Genomic DNA, 20,671 nt, shown 5'->3' on the forward strand with positions numbered 1-20,671 from the left:
AGTGGGTTAGCTAAAGGCAGAGACCACATAGAAGAAAAGATGGAGGAAAAATAGGAATAAAGCATAGTCTTTCATTGTTTCTTCCTATTTTTCTTCTGCTGCACCCCTTATCCCTCCATTCTGCAGTCAGACAAATGATAAGGAAAAATTCACACCATCCCTCACCCCACCATTTCTCCATCTATGTACACAGATGTATCCTTCGGGGCCAAGTTCACAAGTGACACCATTGAACCAGCAATGCCTGGTCAGTGAGTACAAGTGAGTGTTAGCCGTGCAACGTGCTATGCCTTAGCCTGGGAGAGACTAGTTTTCATGTGGGACAGTGACAGAGACCAAAGGCCTCTTGCAAACCCCATGGATCTATGGAGACCGAGACCCCATGCATGTTTACCTGGGGAGCCTGCCAGAGAGTCCCCTCTGCTGAAGGCGAAGGTACGAGACACAGAGACGGGCACTAAAGAGTCAAGGATTTGTGAGTTGCGTAAGGGAAGATAAACATAAAAGGAGAGAGACAAAGAGCAAAGCGTGTGAGACAGTCTGTTCCCGGATCTTCACAACATCACATTTCTCTGCCAAAGTGAATCTTGCCTCTGGAAACATGGAAATTGCATCTTCTCACAAAGTCACTCTCCAGAAAGAAGAAAATAAAATAGACTTTGCTGAAGGTCTTCCAAAAAGATGCACAATAATTTCTGAGGGGATCAGACCCGCCAATGACAAGAACAGGCAGTGCCCCAGCAGGGAGTGTGTGTGGGCAGTGTTCTGTCTGAGGCGCCTTTTGGAGCCAGCAAATGTGCTGGGAACTCAGCACTGCATTCCCGCCGGGCTCTCCCAGCTGCCTCAGGTCTCCAGCTCACCTGTGGGAGGGCTGAAAGCAAGCGCCTGCTCCTGCTAGGGGCATCCTCGAGGAAGCTGTCTCCTGCCTCGGACTCCTAGGAGCTCCCTCTGTGGTCATAGTGCTGGGGAGGAACTGTGTGTGGCTAGAGCCTTGGGACACAGGAAGGGCAGCATTTCTAGCAATCTTAATGTAAATCAACTTGATACACTAAATCAGTCATTTCTTTGCAAGTACAAGTGCTCCAAAGAACCTCTCTTCCTATCCCCTGTTCCTTCTCTCTCTTTCCCCACAGAGTCTGAAACGGTGCGGGCTATCACTGGGGCCTGGGTGGGGTGGAGTGTGTAGCAATACTCCAGTCCTTTCCCAATCTTGACCCTGATCAAGGAGTGTCTCTGCATGGGAATCTGTTTTCATCTCTCTTATCTGGTCATACCCAGAGTCCCTTCCAAGGAGCTAAATGAAGTCAGAGTGCAGGTGACAGCACACTGAAAGAGGTGGCTTCCACAGTCTAAGCTGCTGAGCCCGAGGACTTGTCTGAAATTATCCAATAGTACAAAGGAGTGGGGAGGGGAAAGCCTTATACCTACCTGATAATCATTTGCTTTGTCAAATCATCATATTCTTTGTCAAAGAATATTTTAACAGGCCCCTAGTGTCACAAGACACACTGGAATAAGAAACCCCATTGTCTCAAGAAGAATCCTAGCACTTCTGGGCCACAAATTAAATGTATACCCAGCCAAGCAGATAGGAGACTTGTTCTCTCTCCAATTGCACACCCCTGTGGGCATCTGTTCTGGTCACGCTGAGCTCAGGCCCCATTCCTCCAGAGTGCCAGGCTCACCACGGTCCTCCTGGGTTCCCTGGCAATCAGAACCAAGACAAAGGAGACAGTGCTGACTGTGTTCCCTTTGCCCTGCACAGGAAAACCAGAGGGACTTACTTGTAACCTCGAGTTCAACTTTGAGGCATTGGTCACAGGGCCAGTGTTCTGGCAAACTCATTGTCTCCTTTATTACCCTCAAGGCTGACAAAGCTCTAGGCTGGCATCAAGGACAGGGGTAGTTTGGTAGACTGAGACCCTACAAGAGTTTACTGCCTTGTGTCTCAGCTTAAGCTCTTCCTCAACCTACAGGTGAGGTCCTTGGCCAGTGAAAGATGCTGGGTGGCTGGACCTGGGCTGAGAGTGGACCTGGAACAAGGGGGGGCAGGGGGTGGTGGTGGTCTTTGGAGTTCTTCACACTTCGCTGTATTAGGTAAGGAGGGCTTGTGGGGGAAGATGGAAAATGTCTCCATACCCCTACAGGCTAATTTAATTTCTTTTTCCTCCTGAAGATTGATAAAGATGCTCAGAAATGTGGGGAGGGAAAGAGAGGTTAATATTTCTTTTTAGTTAACCAGTTTTGAAGGAGAGATTAGTGTTGCAAGTGTACTGTGTCTCACGTATAAAATGGAAGGATTTTGATAGAAAGAACTAGAGGCAGGAAGGAAGGAAAGGAGGAAACCAGATAACATCTTCCTACTACTTAAAATACTTTTTTTAAAAGAAAGAAAGTCATCTAAATCAGATGGGCTTGGGAGCTTTAGGTAGCTCTTTTCCCCTAGAGTTCCCACCTCTTTTGGTCTTGTGGAAGAGCCAGAATAGGGCCAACATGTCTAGGTAACATTTCATATCCCAGGAGTTACTCTACCATGAGCAATCCCCAATGGGATGGATGGTGGAAATCTCCTTTAGAGAACCAAGGTTTACCGGGTCCTGTAGACCATCCCTCTCCCATCTAGACTTCTTGTTCTGAGAACTGACGCTTCCTTCATCAACCTTAATTGAGATTTGTTGGTTTATATAAGTATAATAATGTACCAGGAGTTTTTATTTTACAGCTCTCCTTCAACTCATGTTGGACCACCCCTTGGGTGTGGGCAGCTACTTCAATTTCATTTCAGACATCTGCTGGGCTAGGATGTGAAGTTACACTGCAAATTGTTCCAATATTTCCACATAGAAATTACATTCTGGAACATGATGGATCTCAAATCTCTATTTCATTGTGCTGTGTGAACTAGTCAGGACACCGGAATGCATCTAGGTAAATCACCAACCTGCTGGGTGATTTGGAGCAAGTCATTTCTTTAGTTTCTCTGTGTTAAAATAGTATCTACTTTTCATGTGCCAGGGATTGTGATACCAAGCTTTGGGTCCCTCTGATAAATCCCAATATAAAGCACTATGTAAAATCTTTTTTATGATGAGAAAAAACACCCCTTTGGCATTAAAATGGCCACCATAAACACTAAGAGCTGAAAGCAATGCAAAATTCAGACCCGTGAATCAAAGAGAAATCTAGAGAAATAATGCTTTCTGGATCACACTTATATCACAATAAATGCCATGCCCTCTAAGCACAAGTGCAATAACTTGCAGGAAACAGAGAGAAGGTAGAGCACAGAAGGCGCAGAGGACAGCCGCCAGCAGCCCCGTGCCAGCCCCCACCAGCATGCACGGCCAGCTGCAGACACTTCTGCACCAGCTGAGAGGTGGTAAACGAGGAAAGAGAAGCAGGTAAGCAACATACGCACCAGCCTGGGACTTACATCCTAAGATCTTGCAGTCACTTCTTACTAACTGCCACAGACACAATAATAGCGTATTAGGGTTTGCAAGTAAAGGACAGTGGGTGAATTATCACAGCAGCAAAGGAAAGGCTGAACCTCCACCAGAGCACACAAACCACCTGCCTGCATTCCCTGGCAGGTGACAATAAATGGTGCCTCCCCTCACAACCTCCCTCCCCCGTCATTCGTCATTTGCATGTGAGCAGAGAAGCAGCAGAAAACATTCCAGACACGCAGAAACTAAGCCCCCTGTGGTCCGTGGGTACCTGGCAGAAAGCAGTGTTCCTGGCAGAGCATACAAAGAGGCTGCCAGCATTTGTGTTAGCCCTAGCCCAGGCTGAGAGTGCTCGGTCCAGGTCCCCAGAGTGGGCTGAGGCAGGACCACAGCAGGGAGGATGAGGGAGGGGTTTGAGAGATACATACGAAGGACAGAGGATCCAGCCAGACTTCCAACCTTCCGCACATCGTTATCTAAGGACAGAAGGATGCAGTGTGTTTCAGAGGCAATTCAGAAAACACACCTTCTTAAAGGAATTCTCCCTCTTCCACCCCACCCACAGCACCAATCAACCCTGTAAAAACAGGGCAATCAGGTGGAAGTGTAAAAAGTAAAATAAACTTGTCTTTTCATATTGAAAATTACCACTATCCATCCCTAACACTGGGTAATGTTACAGTCTACCATGTACTTCCACATCTAAAGCCTGGGAAGGTAAAAGGTCTTGTCCAGGGTCCATAACGGGAGTCACAACTTGAACCCAGATGCATTTTCTCCACTGTCCCACTGCTTCCCCAATAAACTATGGCTTGGAAACTGGAATACCTGAGCAAGCAGTGGTCATGATGGCTGGGACACCATAGTAGGTGAAGGCTCCATTCTCGAAGCGAAGGCCTTCCTTACCAACCTCCACCTCCACTTTACCCTGGAGAAAGAAGGAAGTGTACTAAGGGTGTGGACAAGCACTTCCAGATCTACTAGTGACTACGACCCTAAGCACTTCTGCTTGGATAATAAGTGGACTTAAAATCTTATCACAGGGAAATGTGAATTCTGTCTGGATATGTTTCAGAAACAGCAACTCCAACTTCAGAAGGCCTTGGCGGTAAATTACTTGCTTAGTTCATAAAGCAGCATCCTGTCATGTACATCCAAGCTTTCCTTGCTGACTGTAATGGCTCTTCCATGAGGCGGGTCCAGGCACCAGCTAGCCCAGAACCCCGTAAACTGCCCCACTGGTGTAGTCTGAGACTAGACCACCTCTAAATCTGGCTGAGATAAAGCCTGATTCTGTGAGAAGCTTGTGCATATAGTGTGCGCCTATGGGCTTGAAATCCACTGCATGGATCCGCCCACACCCTATGAGGCCTGTACTATTTTTATCCCCGGTTTATAGATGAATCAATTCTGAGGCTCAGAGAGGTTAAATAACTTGGGCAAGGTTAGTTAGACTTTAAAGCTAGATCTTTCCAATTTCTGAACCTATACTCTTGCCACTACATTTTACGCCTCCAAGATTTATTTGAAAATGGTTAAGTTTATACTAGGCATAAGACTCTATGTGTTCCTTGAGTTATATAAACGATGTAACAGGATGCTTCTCCATTTCCAACAGTAAAGAATGCAACTCCATTTCTGGAGAAGAGAGGGCATTTTATTGAGGCTATCTGGAAGGATGGGCGTGAGGCACACTACCGAGTCCGAGCAGACAGGCTGCAGCGGGACTGTAACAGAGAGGCCCTTTCTAAGTCAATGTGAGTTTAATGAAGATTTTAAGACAATCGCTGTATTTAGGGTTCACCAGATTCTGTTGGAAAGAGACAGGGAATAGGGACGGAGCTAATGGTGGCGCCAAGCCGGGACACCAGCACCACCTAGTGCTGGAACCATGCCTGACACTTACAGGCCTTTCCAGGCACCCAGGGCAAAGCGTGACTGTACTCCTGTGAGTACCGGGAAGATGCTGCCCCTCTTTCATTTGCTCGTTTATTCCCTTCCCAGTCTTCTTAAGGAGGAGAAGGTTAAGGGACTGCAAAGGCTGAAGTGTGGTAGAGAGAGCAGATGTGTTCTGTGCGCTTCCAGAGAGCAGAGCAAGGACCAGTGGGTGGAAATCAGAGATGGTGAGATTTCAGCTCAACAGAGAGAAGGGCCTGAAACAAGAAGTGTTTGAAGTTTGGGAGGCGGTGCACAGTTGCATTCCCGGGCATGGCCAAGCAGAGACAAGGAGGTGTTAGGGATTCTGCAGGGCAGCAGGTTTGGAAGTTCAGCGGCAGAAGCCCTCTGCTGGGAGGTACCCACTGCATCCCACCACAAACATCGCTGATGTCAGATTAAATGCCATCAAGATCCCACCACTCCAGGATGCCAGCCAGTCCACACCTGTCCCCTCTGAGCGTCGCGGACAAACACCCACACCAACTGGCCTTGCTCCCAGGGCAGCCAACCGAGCCTTGGAACCTGGCACAGAGGAGGCATGGCCATTCCTCTCCAGTCTAGAGAGGTCCTGTCTTGCCCTTGGGGGGGTCCGTGGCTTTCCCACTCACCTGCAGAAGTAGCACAAAGTAGTCCACAGGGCGGTTGCGCTGGTACAGGTAGTGTTCCGGGGCCTTCTTGTTCTTCTCATCACACTTCAGCTCCTGGATCACGTTGGGATGTTTCAGGAGCCGGAGCAGGATCTTCTCCGAGAGGTACAGAGACTTAAACGGCTCCACTTCTAGGGGAGACCGGGAGGCAGGAGGAATTGGCAGCTGGGAGGAGTCAGGGTGGGCACAGCCAGGGCCATTCATGCTCCCGGGCACCAAGCCAGCAGGATTCCTGCAATTCCCTTGGGTGGGTGGGGGTCTTAAGCCCACGTGTGTGTCTCAGGCCCTCTGGGGATGTGTGTCCCTACACTGGCACCTCAGGAGAAACAGGTCACCATTTTGGCAATGTCAGTTTTGTTATTATTTTTCTCCTTGATTTTATTTAAAGCTGCACATACACTTAAAAAAGAAGAAAATCCTGCCATTTGTGACAACATGGAGGAACCTGGAGGATGTTATGCTAAGTGACATAAGCCAGGCACAGAGGACAAATACTGCACGATACCATTTATATGATGAATCTAAAATAGTAAAATTCATAGAAGCAGAGAGTAGAATGGGCTGGGGGAAGGAGGTAATGGGGAGGTATTAGTCAAAGGGTACAGAGTTCCAGTTATGCCAGATGAATAAATGACAGAGATCTACTGCACAGCCTATAGGGCCTAAAAGCAATACTATCCTGTATAGTTAAAAATTTGCTAATACGGTAGATCTTATGTTAACACACACATGCAAAACTAATAATAACAAATAAAGAGGGTGGGAGGAAACTCTTGGAAGTGATGGATATGTTTATGGCATAGATTACGATGATGGTTTCATGGGTGTATGCTTATCTCTAAGCTCATCAAGTTGTATACATTAAATATGTACCGTTTTTTTTTGTATGTCAATTATACCTCAATAAAGTTGTTCAAAAAGCAACAAGAGTGACTTCCCTGGTGGCGCAGTGGCTTAGAATCCGCCTGCCAATGCAGGGGACACGGGTTCGAGCCCTGGTCTGGGAAGATACCACATGCCGTGAGCAACTAAGCCCGTGTGCCACAACTACTGAGCCCATGGGCCACAACTACTGACTTGGACATGGATAAGTAAGCCATGTAAACATGGCTAAAAAAGTTTTAATGCTACAATCAAATGAAATACAGAGAATTTAATCTGACTTATTTGTATGATGTATATCTGTTGAATGAAATGAAATTTCAAGTTAACAGGAACAGTTAATTATTTAAGTGGGAAGTTCTCAATAATGAGAAGCATCACTATCATATTTACATATTAATAGGTATTATTATTTATATTGTTATGTTATACTATACTATTATGGCATATCATTATATTAACAGATACAGCTGTTTCGTTCTAGGAAATCAGCCAGTAATTAAAAGAAATCTGTATTTAGAACTAGATAACATGTTGAAAACCCTAAAGAAGCTCCAATTTATTGATGTATTTGTTTATTTGTTTATTTATTTATTTATTTTCTTTATGACCTGAACTTTTTAAAAAATTTTTATTGGACTATATTGATTTACAATGTTGTGTTAGTTTCTGCAGTACAGCAAAGCGAATCTGTTATACATATACATATATCCACCCTTTTTTGGATTCTTTTCCCATATAGGCCATTACAGAGTATTGAGTAGAGTTCCCTGTGCTATTCAGTAGGTCCTTATTAGTTATCTATTTCATATATAGTAGTGTGTATGTGTCAATCCTAATCTTCCAATTTATCCCTCCCCACTCTTACCCCCTGGTAATCATAAGTTTATTTTCTACATCTGTAACTCTCTAACAAGCTCCAATTTAAAATTTTCTACTTTTTAGTAACTGGAACAGTACTAGCACTCATTATATACTCAATAAATACATGTTAGATTAATTAAATATTGAACTTAGTAATGTGTGCGATCATCCTAGGTCAGCACATTAATTAGGCATGGATGAGAAGGTTAGACGGTTCAAAGACAAACTTTACTTTCTTCACAAGAAGAAGTTTATCTTTGGATCCTCTCTTTTTTTTCTTCCTAAAGATTCCAGTATTCACAATCCACATCTGTATTTGAAGAACTCGTAGCTCACAGGCCTACATGGCCCCTGGAGGGTCTGGGTCCCAGGGCCTTTGTGGCTGCACAGGACATCGCCTGTCCCTCCCTGATGAACCCTCTGGGGCCCACCAACTCCTGCCTTGAAGCGGGTGGAGGAAGGGAAAGTGCAGCGGTGAATTCCTCAGCCCTTTTCTTGAGTAGAAGAGAGAAAAGCAGAGTTGCATTATGCTCACTTCCCCACCTAGAAGATCAGGCCTGAGGCTGGAAATGACAGTATGTGGAGTCCTGTCGCCCCACCTAAGATGACCTCCTCTCCTGGAACAGTGGTTCTCAGTCCCAGAATTGGAATTAGGTCGTAAGGTATTAAAAGTGATTGGTGCCTGGGTCCCACCCTCCAGAGCTGCCTTGCCTGCCTGGGGTGGAGATGCGGGCGGGCAGAGTCATCATACCTGTGGCCATGAAGCGGTGCGTGGCCAGCAGAAGCTGTGGAGAGATCTTCACCCTCATCTCCGAGTCAGAAAGCTTAAACAAGGAGAAGTCGTGCCGCTTCCTCTCCCTGTGTGGGACTCTCTGCTTTTTCCGATTGTCGGCTGTCGGGACAGGGGACAGATTGCAGCTATCTCAGAATCGCTAATGGTTTTTGGAGGTTTCACCATAGTCACCTGAGACAGATAGTTCCTTTGGGACCATGGGGGATTTCTGGAAAGTGTCAACTGTAGGTGACATCGCAACATCTCTTTCCCAGAGACTGGAAGGATGTGGATAAGGGATAGAAGGTGGGAGCCGCTGCCATGTCTCAGTGTTACTTGCACTGAAGTGGTGAACAGTGGAAAAGGGGAAAGGCCAGCCTGGGGGTCCCAAGTTCAGGCTTCTAGGGCTGGCCCCCCTGCTTACGAGCTGTGCAACCTAAGCATCAGAGTGTTTGTGTGTTTTAATCTATATAATAAGGTTAGTGATTAATCACAGTTTTTCTGCTCATCTCAGGAGTCTCTTATTATGAGACTCCGATCAGAACCTATTGTGAAATGCTTACAAAAATGCTTACAAAAAGGCGTTCAGGGCTTCCCAGGTGGCGCAGTGGTTGAGAATCTGCCTGCTAATGCAGGGGACACGGGTTCGAGCCCTGGCCTGGGAAGATCCCACATGCCGCAGAGCGGCTGGGCCCGTGAGCCACAACTGCTGAGCCTGCGCGTCTGGAGCCTGTGCTCCGCAACGAGAGAGGCCGCGACGGTGAGAGGCCCGCGCATCGCGATGAAGAGTGGCCCCCGCTTGCCACAACTGGAGAAAGCCCTCGCACAGAAACGAAGACCCAACACAGTCAAAATCAATCAATCAATCAATCAATCAAACATACGCATCTGATTCAAGATCCTCAATTAAAAAAAAAAAAAAAAAAAAAAAAAAAAAAGGCGTTCAAACACGAGGAACTTGCACTCTTAGCATCAAGGATTTTGGCAGGGCCCAGGGGGTTTCTGCCTCTGCCTTTCTCCTGTCCCCAGAGCTGAGCTCACCTGGTCTCTTCCTGCTGATTTAAACCACACTCTGAGTGGTACCTGCGGCATGCCACCCAAGGGAGGAGGGCAGTCACCCCCTCTTCCCACTCACAATTCTCTTGCTTCAACCCTGGCCCCTCCATGGGGAGAGAATTGGGGGAAATAAAGGAAAGAAGGAGAAAAAATGGAAATAGCTCTGTAATCCACAAAGGTGTGGTGTCTGGGTGGTGGCCTCAGGCAGGACTATTGTGATTATTGATTGAGAAAATCTCTGCTTTTTCCAGTTTAATTTTTCTTCCTGCTTTTTAAAAGCTTGTCTCAAAAAACATGTTTAGGGGGTAAGGGGAATGTTTTCTTTGGTCATGTCTCTTTTGCTTTCCCTTAGTATTGAGTAAAATTTTGAAACTTTAGCCTATCTTAACCTGTGCTAAGGGGAGCAGAGAAACAGATTTGGGTTTTCTCCAAAGTTGGTCTAGAGAAAAACAGGGCTGCAGGGAACTTTCAGTGCAGGCTGAGAGGACACAGTGGAAATGAAAGGGAATGAACTCCAGGGACAGGCGTTCCTTTGGACTCTCCCCCTCCCTTTGGAGCTCACTCCACCACACGACTGGGTTCCCTTCTAGAAGGGAGAAAGTGCCTTCTACCACACTGCTCTCTTGTGGGCCTGCCTTGGACTCTGGGCCCTGGCTTTAACACTCCTTGTGTCTGGCTGCCACAGTGGTGAGATCCAGGCCCAGCTGCCCTGGGGGTCAGGGTCCGGGCAGAAGCAACACAGTATTCCTGGCTCCTTGGCCCTCTCAAAGCTCTTAAGGATTCATGCCAGAAGCTTATTTATAAGAGTGGGAAAACCCTCTCCTTTAGAGAGAGGATGGTTAGGCAAGACAGCAACAAATATATGTATCAGACCAGTTCTTTTGTGTTACTAGTGAGTAACCTTCCGATTTGCATGACACGTTTGTCTAAATATCCCCTCTCCCTCCTCCATCAGAATGCCACCGAACAGTTCATCATTGGAGAATCAGTCTTCTGATCTCCCTCTTCATTCCTTCTATTTTATTAGTGAGCATTCGGAGTATTAGGTCGTTCAAACAAAGGCCCTAGGAAGAGCTTACTCATTTAGACCCCTGTCACTACTCTCAGCCACTAACACTTTAGTGTGAATGTTTTCACCACTATATCTATTGAGACACTTGGGAATTCTAAATCAGGAGCCATGGGCAGAGGTGGAGAAGGGAGAAAGGAATGGGGGAGGGAGAAATTAACCCCTAACTCAAGAAGATGAGCCGGGCCAGGGCTCCACAGCAATAGCAGACACTGGGACACTCCTGCTATGTTTCGTTAAGGCCTGACCCACCTTTTAGGTCTGATCTCCTCTCACCCCAAAGCGAAGCACTCTTTCTGCACCACTCACTGCTTTAGAGTCTCAAAACCTTTTCTACAGGGAGCTAGTCTCTGAACAGCTGCCTCTAGCAAACTAAGGATAGGGGTCTGGAATCGGTTATCTGAGGGGAGGAAAAGGGACTGCTGTCCCAGGTGATGATATTCATTCGGGAGAAGGAAACAGTTCCTGGCCTAGGGACTCCCAGGGATTTAGATAACACTCCCACCCCTGAGGAAAGCAGGCCTTTGTAATGTTTGCAAGCAAAGCTGTGATAAGGCTCAGCAACCGAAAGCAGTCACTATCTGCAAGAAGGAGTCCCTGTTGTTCCTGAGGGGGAGTGGGGAGGAGGGGGAGGAGGCCAGAAAGGAGGGAGCAGGGACCAGAGCCAGGGGTGGGAAAGGGGGAGAGAGAGAAACCAGGCGGCAGGGCTGAAAACGCACAAGGGACAAGAGCGACCAAAAGGACGACTTCAGGTTTAGCTTAAGTTGCGGTGGGCAATCTCATGAGTCTCTACGGCACTCGGATGTTTTGAATGAGTGGATCCTGAGTGGAACCCCAGGGGGTGCTGAGGCCTGTGTCTAGGTGGACGAAGAGACAAACCAGGAACAGCACAGGGGACAGAAACAAGGGCAGAGGGGTCATCCGAGGTGCACTTTATTTCCTTTGGTTCCTTTTCCATCCAAAGGCCAGGAGGTCTCCTTTTCATAGTCTTGGCTGTATTCCTGAAGGTTCCCTCTGGATAAACATTTAGCTAGCACACTCTCAGTGACTCAGGGATGGTTCAAGTCAGGGCATCTTGCCGTGCCAGCTCCTGGCAGGAGGGGGCTGACACACAGCAATGCCTGGGGTTTGTCCTGACCCCCTTTTACACTGTTCACCAAACTAAGCCAGCTCTGAGAATCTCAGAGAAAAATATGATGGCCTTGGACAAGAGCCAAGGCTGTGCACTTACTGTAGAGGTCAGTTTCATCCAGGATCTCCGACTTGATGATCTCCTCTATGATGTCCTCCAGTGTGACAATGCCCATCACCTCATAGAAGGGGTCCCCTTCTCCCTCATTATTCACCCGCTGGACAATGGCCAGGTGAGACTTTCCTAGAGATGAAGGAAGTCACAGTTAAGCATCTGGGACATTTCAGAGAACTTTCCTTGTGAGAAAATTATACTAAGTTGACCTCTGACCAGTCTTGGGACTCAACCCATCCCAGGACCTCTTTAAAACATGAAGTTTGTGTACAAGTTCTTATAAATGCAAACTTTATACTTTTACATCACTGTCTCTTCTTAAGAAAGTTACCTAATACACACAATGTCATTTAAATGTTTTTTTCTGTAACTTTCCTATGTTACCAAGTATATCTAAGCTGAAGGACGATAAATAATCTAACTGAGAGAACAAGAATTTGGAGTCAGAAGAATTAGGTTAGAAGCCTTTTTCCTCTAGCAAACTTCCCTGCCCCCACCCCTTACTATCCCAGTGACTATCTGTGCAACTGATCCCGGATAAATCATTAAACCTGTACTGAGCCTCAATCTTCTCATCTAGAATTAGGGGATAATACCAGTATGGTGATTTTCAACCACAGCCCCCAAATTCTTTGATATGCCTCCCACTGAGGGGGTGTGGTCTAATCCCTTCCCTTGAGTCTGGGCAGGCTTGTGACTGCTTCAACCAACAGAGAACAGGGAAGTGTCTGCTATGAGGCTTCTGAGGGTGAGTCATAAAAGGCATGTATCTTCTGCTGTAGAAACACTCTAAGAAGTCTGACAACTATCGTGAGGCCACCATGGTGCAGAGGTCACATGTAGGTGCTCAGGTGACAGTCCCAGCTGAGCCTGGCCTTTCCGCCATCCTACCAAAGTGCCAGACAGGTTAGAGAAGAAGCCATCTCGGCAGTGGATCCAGCCCCACCGCTGGTGTCCTCCCCAGCCATCCAAGACGTCTCCAGCTGGGGGCACAGTCACAGAGAAGCAGAGATAAGCAACTCCCACTGTACCTTGTCTGAATTCCTGACTCAGGAATCTGTGAGCATAATAAAATGGTTGTTGTTTTATGCTTCCAAGTTTTGGGATGGCTTGTTAGCAGCAGCGGTAACTAGGACAACCAATATCCATAAGGTAATTGTGGAACTCAAATGACCTAGTGGATGTGTGAAAACGCTGTGTAAACTATCATGTGTCATAGGCAGTTAACTGACTGCCCAACCACTGAATAATAGTTAACATTTATTGAGCTCTAACTACGTGCCAGGTACTATTTGGAGCACTTTACGTGTATCAGTTCATTTAATTCTCTTAACAACCCCTGAGACAAGTACCATTATTATCCCTATTTTACAAGTGAAAGAACTAAGGCACAGATTGGTTAAGTAATAAGCCTAAAGTTACACAGCCTGTAAGTGGCAGAGCTGGGTTGTGAACCCAGGTAACCGGGTTCGGTCCTAACCTAGTGACTGAGTCTTACCTAACAGTCCTGCTTCACCTTGATTTGTTTTCATCTGCTGATAGATGCATTTCCTGGATCTGTTTCTAAAATGTCAATCTGGGTGGTTCTTTTCCTTGGCTAAGAGAACATCTCCTTAAATTAGGAGAATATCTAGGGTACTGACTCAGATGTTATTCTTGCCAAAAAAAAAAAAAAAAAAGGAAGTTCATGCCTTATCATCTACCCTTTATAAACTTTTGCTTGGCCATTGCTAAAAATATCAGATAAGAGGAGTAGTCAGTTTGCCAGAGGCATAATTAACCATTAACATTTAAACAAATGAATTTCTGTATCAAATACCTCAAATCACAAGATAGCTACTTAGTGGGATTTTTAATGGGAAAGATAGTATCCATATCACTCAAGAATGGTCTCTAATTTCCTCTCTATCTTCAACCCATCTTTCAACTTACTCCCAAACTGATCTGATCAGGCCACTGCCCTGCTCAAACACCCGACAAGGCTCCCTAGTGTGCACAAAATCAAATCTAGGCTCCTTAGTTCGGTATTATCAAGACTGTAAAATGTAACTCTTCCCCGTCTTTCTGACTGCGTGCCCTGCTGCATCCTCTAATCATCCTGGACTCCAGGTGCACCAGGTTACCTCCAGCTCCTCAACTTCCTCCACGTCCACTCTCCAAGTCCTCACTCACACTGTTTCCTTCTCCTACTCTGTCTCCACTGGCCCTTCGAGTTCCAGCTCAGGTGCCAGCTCCTCAAGAAAGCTCTCCCAGGTTTGCCCCATTTTGTATCTGAATCAACCTCTCCTTGCCTGTGTTTCTAAGGCCTTGATAACTCCATTCCTTGCCTGTGTTTCTAAGGCCTTGATAACTCCATTAGCGCATTTATCACAATTTGCCGCTTCTCGCATCTTGCAATGTGTGTGTCCTCTACTGGACCACGTTTCCTCCTCAGATCATAAGCTTCTTCAGGACAAAGGCTCATACACTTAGACAGGGTTCTCTCCATATAACAGGCAGCCAATAAGTGCCTGAGGAACTGAACTAAGACTGAATAAAAATCCATAGTTGATGTAATAGATGGTATTAAAACCAGACACTAAAACCTTTTTTAAAAATAAAATACGATGTGTTTAAATTAACATTTAAAATGCATCAGTGGTTCTAAAATTATCCTTTGAAACAACTACATCCTGCCCAGTTGGACTGAAGTGTTTTGTAGCTTAAATTAGATTATGTTAACTGTTAGGATGTGCTCAATTTAAAGTTGTTTTTTTCAACACATGTTCTTAAACTTCTGGCACCTGTTCTCACTTTTCTGCTAACATGTGCTAGCAGATGACAAAACAAATGACTACCATAACGGAAAAAACTGGAAAAGTGATTTCTTAAAATTATTTTCTTTTTTTCTTATTGGGGTATTGTTGTTTTACAATGTTGTGTTAGTTTCTACTGTACAACCAAGTGGAGTTCCCTGTGCTGTACAGCAGGTTCTCATTAGTTATCTATTTTATACATATTAGTGTATATATGTCAATCCCAATCTCCCATTTCATCCAAAATTATTTTCTATAATTGGATAATTTTTGTTATGTGGAGCCCAGAATATACATAATATAGCCATACTTCCTGCCAGTAAGAGATTAGTTCATATAATGGGATTAAATAAATTAACATCTTATGTTGTTTCACAAAGAGTGCCATAACTTCCATGTGAAAAATCCACCATTTGTCTACATAAGGTCAATTTGAGGACAAGCTATGTGATCACCAGGCAGTAGAGATTTTAAGTCCTAATTGTAGTATTCAAGACAATGTACTTATTAATCTATTTAGAAACATTTTAAATTCACAATCAGCCTTTATGATTCCCTCAAATGCCTGTAGAGATCTACAAACAAATGAAGGAAGTCATTGTTTCTTGGGGACAGACTGGAACAGGAATCAGCAATCACATAACCCTGTTCTGAGCTGACACCGGGACAAGAAAACCAGCTGTTCCCATGACACACATACCCGAGGTCCTTCCCTCAAAAAGGCTGGCCTTTAAGAGACCTACCTCCTGGTACTCCTTCTGTTCCTGGGCCCCAGAACTGTTGGGGAGCTGCGGGCCTGGGGCATAGTAGGTTCACGGCTTTATCAGAGATCTTATCAACCCAGAGGGATGACTTACGAGTATTTAAAACTGGGGCAGTGGGGGCTCAAATTTCCCAAGTGTTTTCACCTTTTTCTGGGCAAAAGCTGGTTTCTAATATGCATTATTTCTCCTCCCACGGATGAGTGTTGCATTTACTTCCTAATGGCGTACTTGAGGGAGTGGCTTAAATCTTGGCTAATCCCCTCTTCTGCCCTTCCATGAGGTTCTGTGAATGGGAACTGTGGCCTTTTCTGCTGAGCTGTCCCTCTACAGACCAGCAGAATTTTTCAAGTTCCTTCTCACGATGACGAGTCTATTGATTTCAGTTTCCTTCCAACTTACTAGAAAAGCGGGATGTCTGTGAAATAATTTAGGCTGACAATGATGATCATTAACATTTATATAGAACTTAACAATTTGTTAAGAGGTTCCACACAGGGTATAGGAGAGTCATAGAGATTGTGAGGAGATGCTCCTGAGAATTGTGAGAAACTCTCATTTTGTGAATTAGAAATGTCTGGCCAGGTCCCCAGCTTTCTCCAGAATCTACTGAGAGACAATAAGAACTACTGTCTTATGCATGTTTCTTATGCATATTCTTAAGCAAGGTAGCCTCTTTTTCAACTTCCACTGAAGGGTGCTCTCTCATTTGGTGCCCACTTTCCCTGAAGAATTAAAAAAGACTATTTCTTTAGGAACATCACTGTAGACAAGATGGAAGGCGGGGAACAGCAAAGCTGCGTTGAACCGCTGATGTCGAGGAGCTGCTAAGTGCTTTGCTCTGCACTCTCTCAGCCCATAGGTAAGTCCAAAGCAACTGGGGCCCTGGAAAAATCACGCTTCCATTTGCTAAAAAAATCAAAGTGATAAACTTTAAGCTTGCTAATTCCAAGGGCCTATTGGATCTTATTAAGATATAATGAGGCAAAAGGTAATTTTTAAAATAGGAAAGTCGTGAATGCTACTACTTTATGAGGTATTTTTACATGTTCCTTGATCATCCTGCTGTGGTACTGAACACCAACAGATGGAAAATCTCTGGGCTGAGATGAAAGATAAAGAAACAGTGGCTTTTATGGCAATGCACTTTCTAAAAATTAAGGCGACATCTGTCTCTGTTGTAAGAGTATATTTTATTCTGGGTTCACTGGTATTCTACTTCTGAACTGGTAATTACTGACTCTTTGACCTCTGGCTTGAATCCCTGCCATGTTCCTGGTATCCAGCCTCAGCGGAAGCCCCAGCCCTGTCCTGATGGCTTGGCCTGTTGACAAGCCTTTCCTGGCTTCTAGCAGCTGTAGACTCCTTAAGCCTTGGTTTGCTTCCCTGTAGCCTACTTCCTCTCAGCCTCTGATTTACAGTCTCCAGCTCCAATGCTGTCTACAGCCTGATGAGACACAAAGTGAAGAATACGCACCTATGGCTTGAGCCTTGTTTGGACCACAGTGTTAGCATGATTTTGGTTGGAACTGGAGAAGTAATCCTCAATGAAGCATAAGGGGTCAGATTATGGGATTAAGTCATATTACACCCCTCCATTAAATAGGTAGGGCCACCTGGTGAGACCCTCCACCCCAATGCTTTGGAATACATTTCACCTAGTTCAATGACTCTCAACGCTGGCTGTACATAAGAATCATCTGAGAAACTAAATCTACTCTAAAGACTGGATCCCATGCCCAGAGATTCTGATTTCATTGGTTTGGGATGGGGCCATGGCATCAGTAGTTAAAAACGTTCCCCAGGTAATACCAATGTTCAGCCAAGGCTGAGAACTATTCTTTGGTTTATAGTAATGGTTCTCAAAGTGTGGTCCCTGGACCATCAGCATCAGCATCACTTGAGTACCTAGTTGGAAATGCAAATTCTCTTCCCCAGTCCTAGTAAATCAGAATCTCAGGGGGTACAGTCCAGTGGTTTAATAAGCTTTATACCTGGTTATGATGCAGGCTAAAGTTTGAAAACCACTGGTTTGTGCATAGGCTCTATAGCACTCTGGTTATTTGTCTGATGGCCTATACTGAGGAAGAGGAACAAGCACTGAGATTTCTAATAAAATCCTCATCCTTTTGGTGCACCTGGTTTAAGTCACAAGATGCTAAGTACTCATGAAAAGATAGGAAAGAACCTCCTGGAACAAAGGGTAGTTGTATGGTAAGCTGATGAATACTTTCTCTCATATGATGTTGTAGTTATGGTATTTTGTTATAGGGCAGAGAATAGTAGTTGACTGTTTAGTGCTGAGCTTGGAAACAGGTTTCTTGTAACTTTTGTACCAATCACCTCTGAGACAAGTTTGAAGTACCACACTATCTATTAGGCTCTTGGTATATCTGAGGTCAATAAAATTTCCCACTACTGAAAGTCAAACTAGTCTTTTCTGTTGCCCCAAGAATCCACAGGGTGGTCCTAGTACTGGTTACTGGTAGTGCTCTATCTTATCACAACCTGGCATCAACATACCCAAACTACAAGTCAGATTTCTTAGAAGGGTGACTAGGTTTTCAGACATTGCTTTTGAAGCAGTTGTTCTCAACTGGGGCTGATTTTTGCCTCCCAGGGAACATTTGGCAATGTCTGGAGACAGTTTGTGTTTTCACAACTTGGGGCAGGAGACGCTATTGGTGCCTAGTAAGAAGAGGTCAGGGATGCAGTTAAACATCCTATATGACAGACCCACAATAAGGAATGTCAATAGTGCTGAGGTTGGAAATCTTGCTTTAAAGAGACAGAAAGTTAGAAGTGGCAGCAACATTACAACTGTACTTTGGTATTTGAAGAAGTTGAAATATCTTCCAAAGGTCTTTAATAACTATAGCTTCTAGATGGTTTAGGCACATCCACAGAGAAGAGCTCCCGAGGACCCTGTTAGCATACCTCCCATGCCTTGAAAAAAAAAGCAAATAATTGATCTGCTTTCTCTCTCTTTCAAAAATAGCTACAGCACTTTGGTAAGGTAATTGTTCCCAAGATAAAATATAGAAGCTAGGAGGAAAGCTTATTGCTTTGGAAGTAGAGAACCAAGGAAAGCAGAAATCATTTTATGGTTTTATGGTTTCTGCCTCACTTATGACCTTCACCTTGTAAAATGTAGTGGCTTTTGCTACATTCTTATTCTCCCTGGTATCCCTACAGCATCTCTTATTCATTTGGTAGACAGTATTGAGTGCCTCTTCTTTCTTACCTTGGTCTTGGTGACTCTCTACCACTTGAAGTGTGTCCCTTGGACCAGCAGCATTGCACATCACCTCGTTCAAAATGCAGGTTCTTGGGTCCTACTCCTGACTTACAGAATCAGGATCTTGGTGGGTGAGGGCCAGACAGCTGCTTTAATGATATCCCAGGTGGTTCTTATGTACACTAGAGTTTGAGAAGCACTGATCTTGACACTTGCTATGCAGTCTGGCCCTTGGACCAGGCATCACAGGATCACCTGGGAGCTTGTGAGAGATGCAGAAGTTTGGCCCCCATCCCAGCAGTTTGAGTCAGGATCTGTACCTCCTCAAGATCTCCAGGTGATTCTTATGCACAGGTGAGTATGAGAAGACCTGGCCAAGACTACCCTGTTTTTCTTTCCACCAGTATGACTGATATTTTTCTGTTTCCATTGTGGATTCCTTTACTTTATCCTCACCTAACGGTAAATATATCTTAAAGAATCTAGCTCAGTGATTCTCAACCCTGGCTGCCTGTGGGAATCACCTGGGGAGCTTTAAGACCTATTGATACCTGTGTCCCACCCACAAAAGTTCTGACCTAATTGGCCTGGGGTGTGGTTCCGGCACTGGGATGTTCCAAACTTCTTCAGGTGACTCTAAAGTGGGCAGTTGCAGTTAAGAACCTCCGCTCCAGGGCTTCCCTGGTGGCGCAGTGGTTGAGAATCCGCCTGCCAATGCAGGGGACACGGGTTCGAGCCCTGGTCTGGGAAGATCCCACATGCCGCGGAGCAACTGGGACCGTGAGCCACAACTACTGAGCCTGCGCGTCTGGAGCCTGTGCTCCGAAACAAGAGAGGCCACGGCAGTGAGAGGCCCGCGCACCGCGATGAAGAGTGGCGCATGCTTGCCACAACTAGAGAAAGCCCTCGCACAGAAACGAAGACCCAACACAGCCATAAATAAATAAATAAATAAAATTAAATTAAAAAAAAAAAACAAAAAACAAAGAACCTCCGCTCCAGTCCTTGATCCTCTGCTCTTCTCTCGCCTGTCGATTAAAGATCCCAGCAGAGCCCATCACTTTAAACATCGCATCACCTTTTTCCTGAGAACTAAATTTATATCTTAACATCAGTGTCTATTTCGAACTCTCATCCTGTTTTAGACACTGTGCTTGAGCTGTCCCCTCGTCTTGTCAACATCACCTATCCAAATAGGAACACATGATCTCCAAGACCCACTATCCCCACTGTGCCTCCCTCTCCAGCTCAGTAAATGGCACCATCAGCTCTAGGTACCCAGAGTCATAACCCAGGAGTCAGTTTTTACCTTCTTTTCCTTTGCTCCTATTTAGAAAAAAGATCCCCACATTCTTCCAATTCTTCTTTTTTCCCTTCATTCTTTCAACAGGTATTTATTGAATATCTACTATTGCCAAGCACTCTTCTAGGCAATGCGCATGCAGCAGTGAACACGATGGACAAAATCACTTTCGTCCTGTAGCTTACATTCTAGTACATGGGGTGAGGCATAATAAGGCAGATAAATATGTAAAATCTATAGCTCCATGCTATGGGAAAAGCAAAGCAGGGAAGATTGGTGAGGGAGTGTGTGGAGTGAGTGACCAGGTAGTACAGTTTTAGGCAGGGGAAGCCAGGGATGAACTCCCTGAGAAGGTGGTGTTTGAATAAAGATGGGAAGGCAGTGAGGTAGGGAGCCCCGTGTAGAACAAGATGCAAAGGCCCTGAGTTGGAAGTGTAACTGACGTGCTTGAGAGGAAAGGCAAGGAGGCAATGTGGTGGCTGCAGAGTGTGAGAGAGGACAGTAGTAGGGGCCAAGGGCAGGGAGGTACGGCGTGGGGTGTGTGTCACTTTGATGGAGCCTGGAAGGCATTTGTCAGGACTTTGGTGCCTACTTTGAGTGAGGTAAAGCCATTGTAGAGTTTTGTGTTTGTGTGTGTGTGTTTGGTTTTGG

At 45.3% G+C, this 20,671-nt stretch overlaps 1 protein-coding gene across 3 annotated transcripts in view; it reads right to left on the reverse strand.

The window, feature by feature from the left end:
* CNNM1 (cyclin and CBS domain divalent metal cation transport mediator 1) overlaps positions 1-20,671 on the reverse strand; it is a 52,528-nt gene that overhangs the window by 17,592 nt on the left and 14,265 nt on the right. For 2 of the 3 annotated variants that reach the window (XR_009005730.1, XM_057531514.1), the window contains exons 2-7: positions 11,909-12,052; positions 8,532-8,672; positions 5,996-6,165; positions 4,278-4,377; positions 3,878-3,925; positions 395-457 (exon numbers count right to left, since the gene is read on the reverse strand). Coding sequence is in view for 2 of the 3 variants with exons in the window: in XM_057531514.1 (XP_057387497.1) it covers positions 395-457; positions 3,878-3,925; positions 4,278-4,377; positions 5,996-6,165; positions 8,532-8,672; positions 11,909-12,052 (666 nt within the window). In the remaining variant the exon portion in view is untranslated. The remainder of the gene's footprint in view (positions 1-394; positions 458-3,877; positions 3,926-4,277; positions 4,378-5,995; positions 6,166-8,531; positions 8,673-11,908; positions 12,053-20,671) is intronic. The other variant, XM_057531515.1, reaches the window with a different exon arrangement.

Source organism: Balaenoptera acutorostrata, chromosome 16 (assembly GCF_949987535.1).
Source record: "Balaenoptera acutorostrata chromosome 16, mBalAcu1.1, whole genome shotgun sequence".
NCBI classification, from domain to species: Eukaryota; Metazoa; Chordata; class Mammalia; order Artiodactyla; family Balaenopteridae; genus Balaenoptera; species Balaenoptera acutorostrata.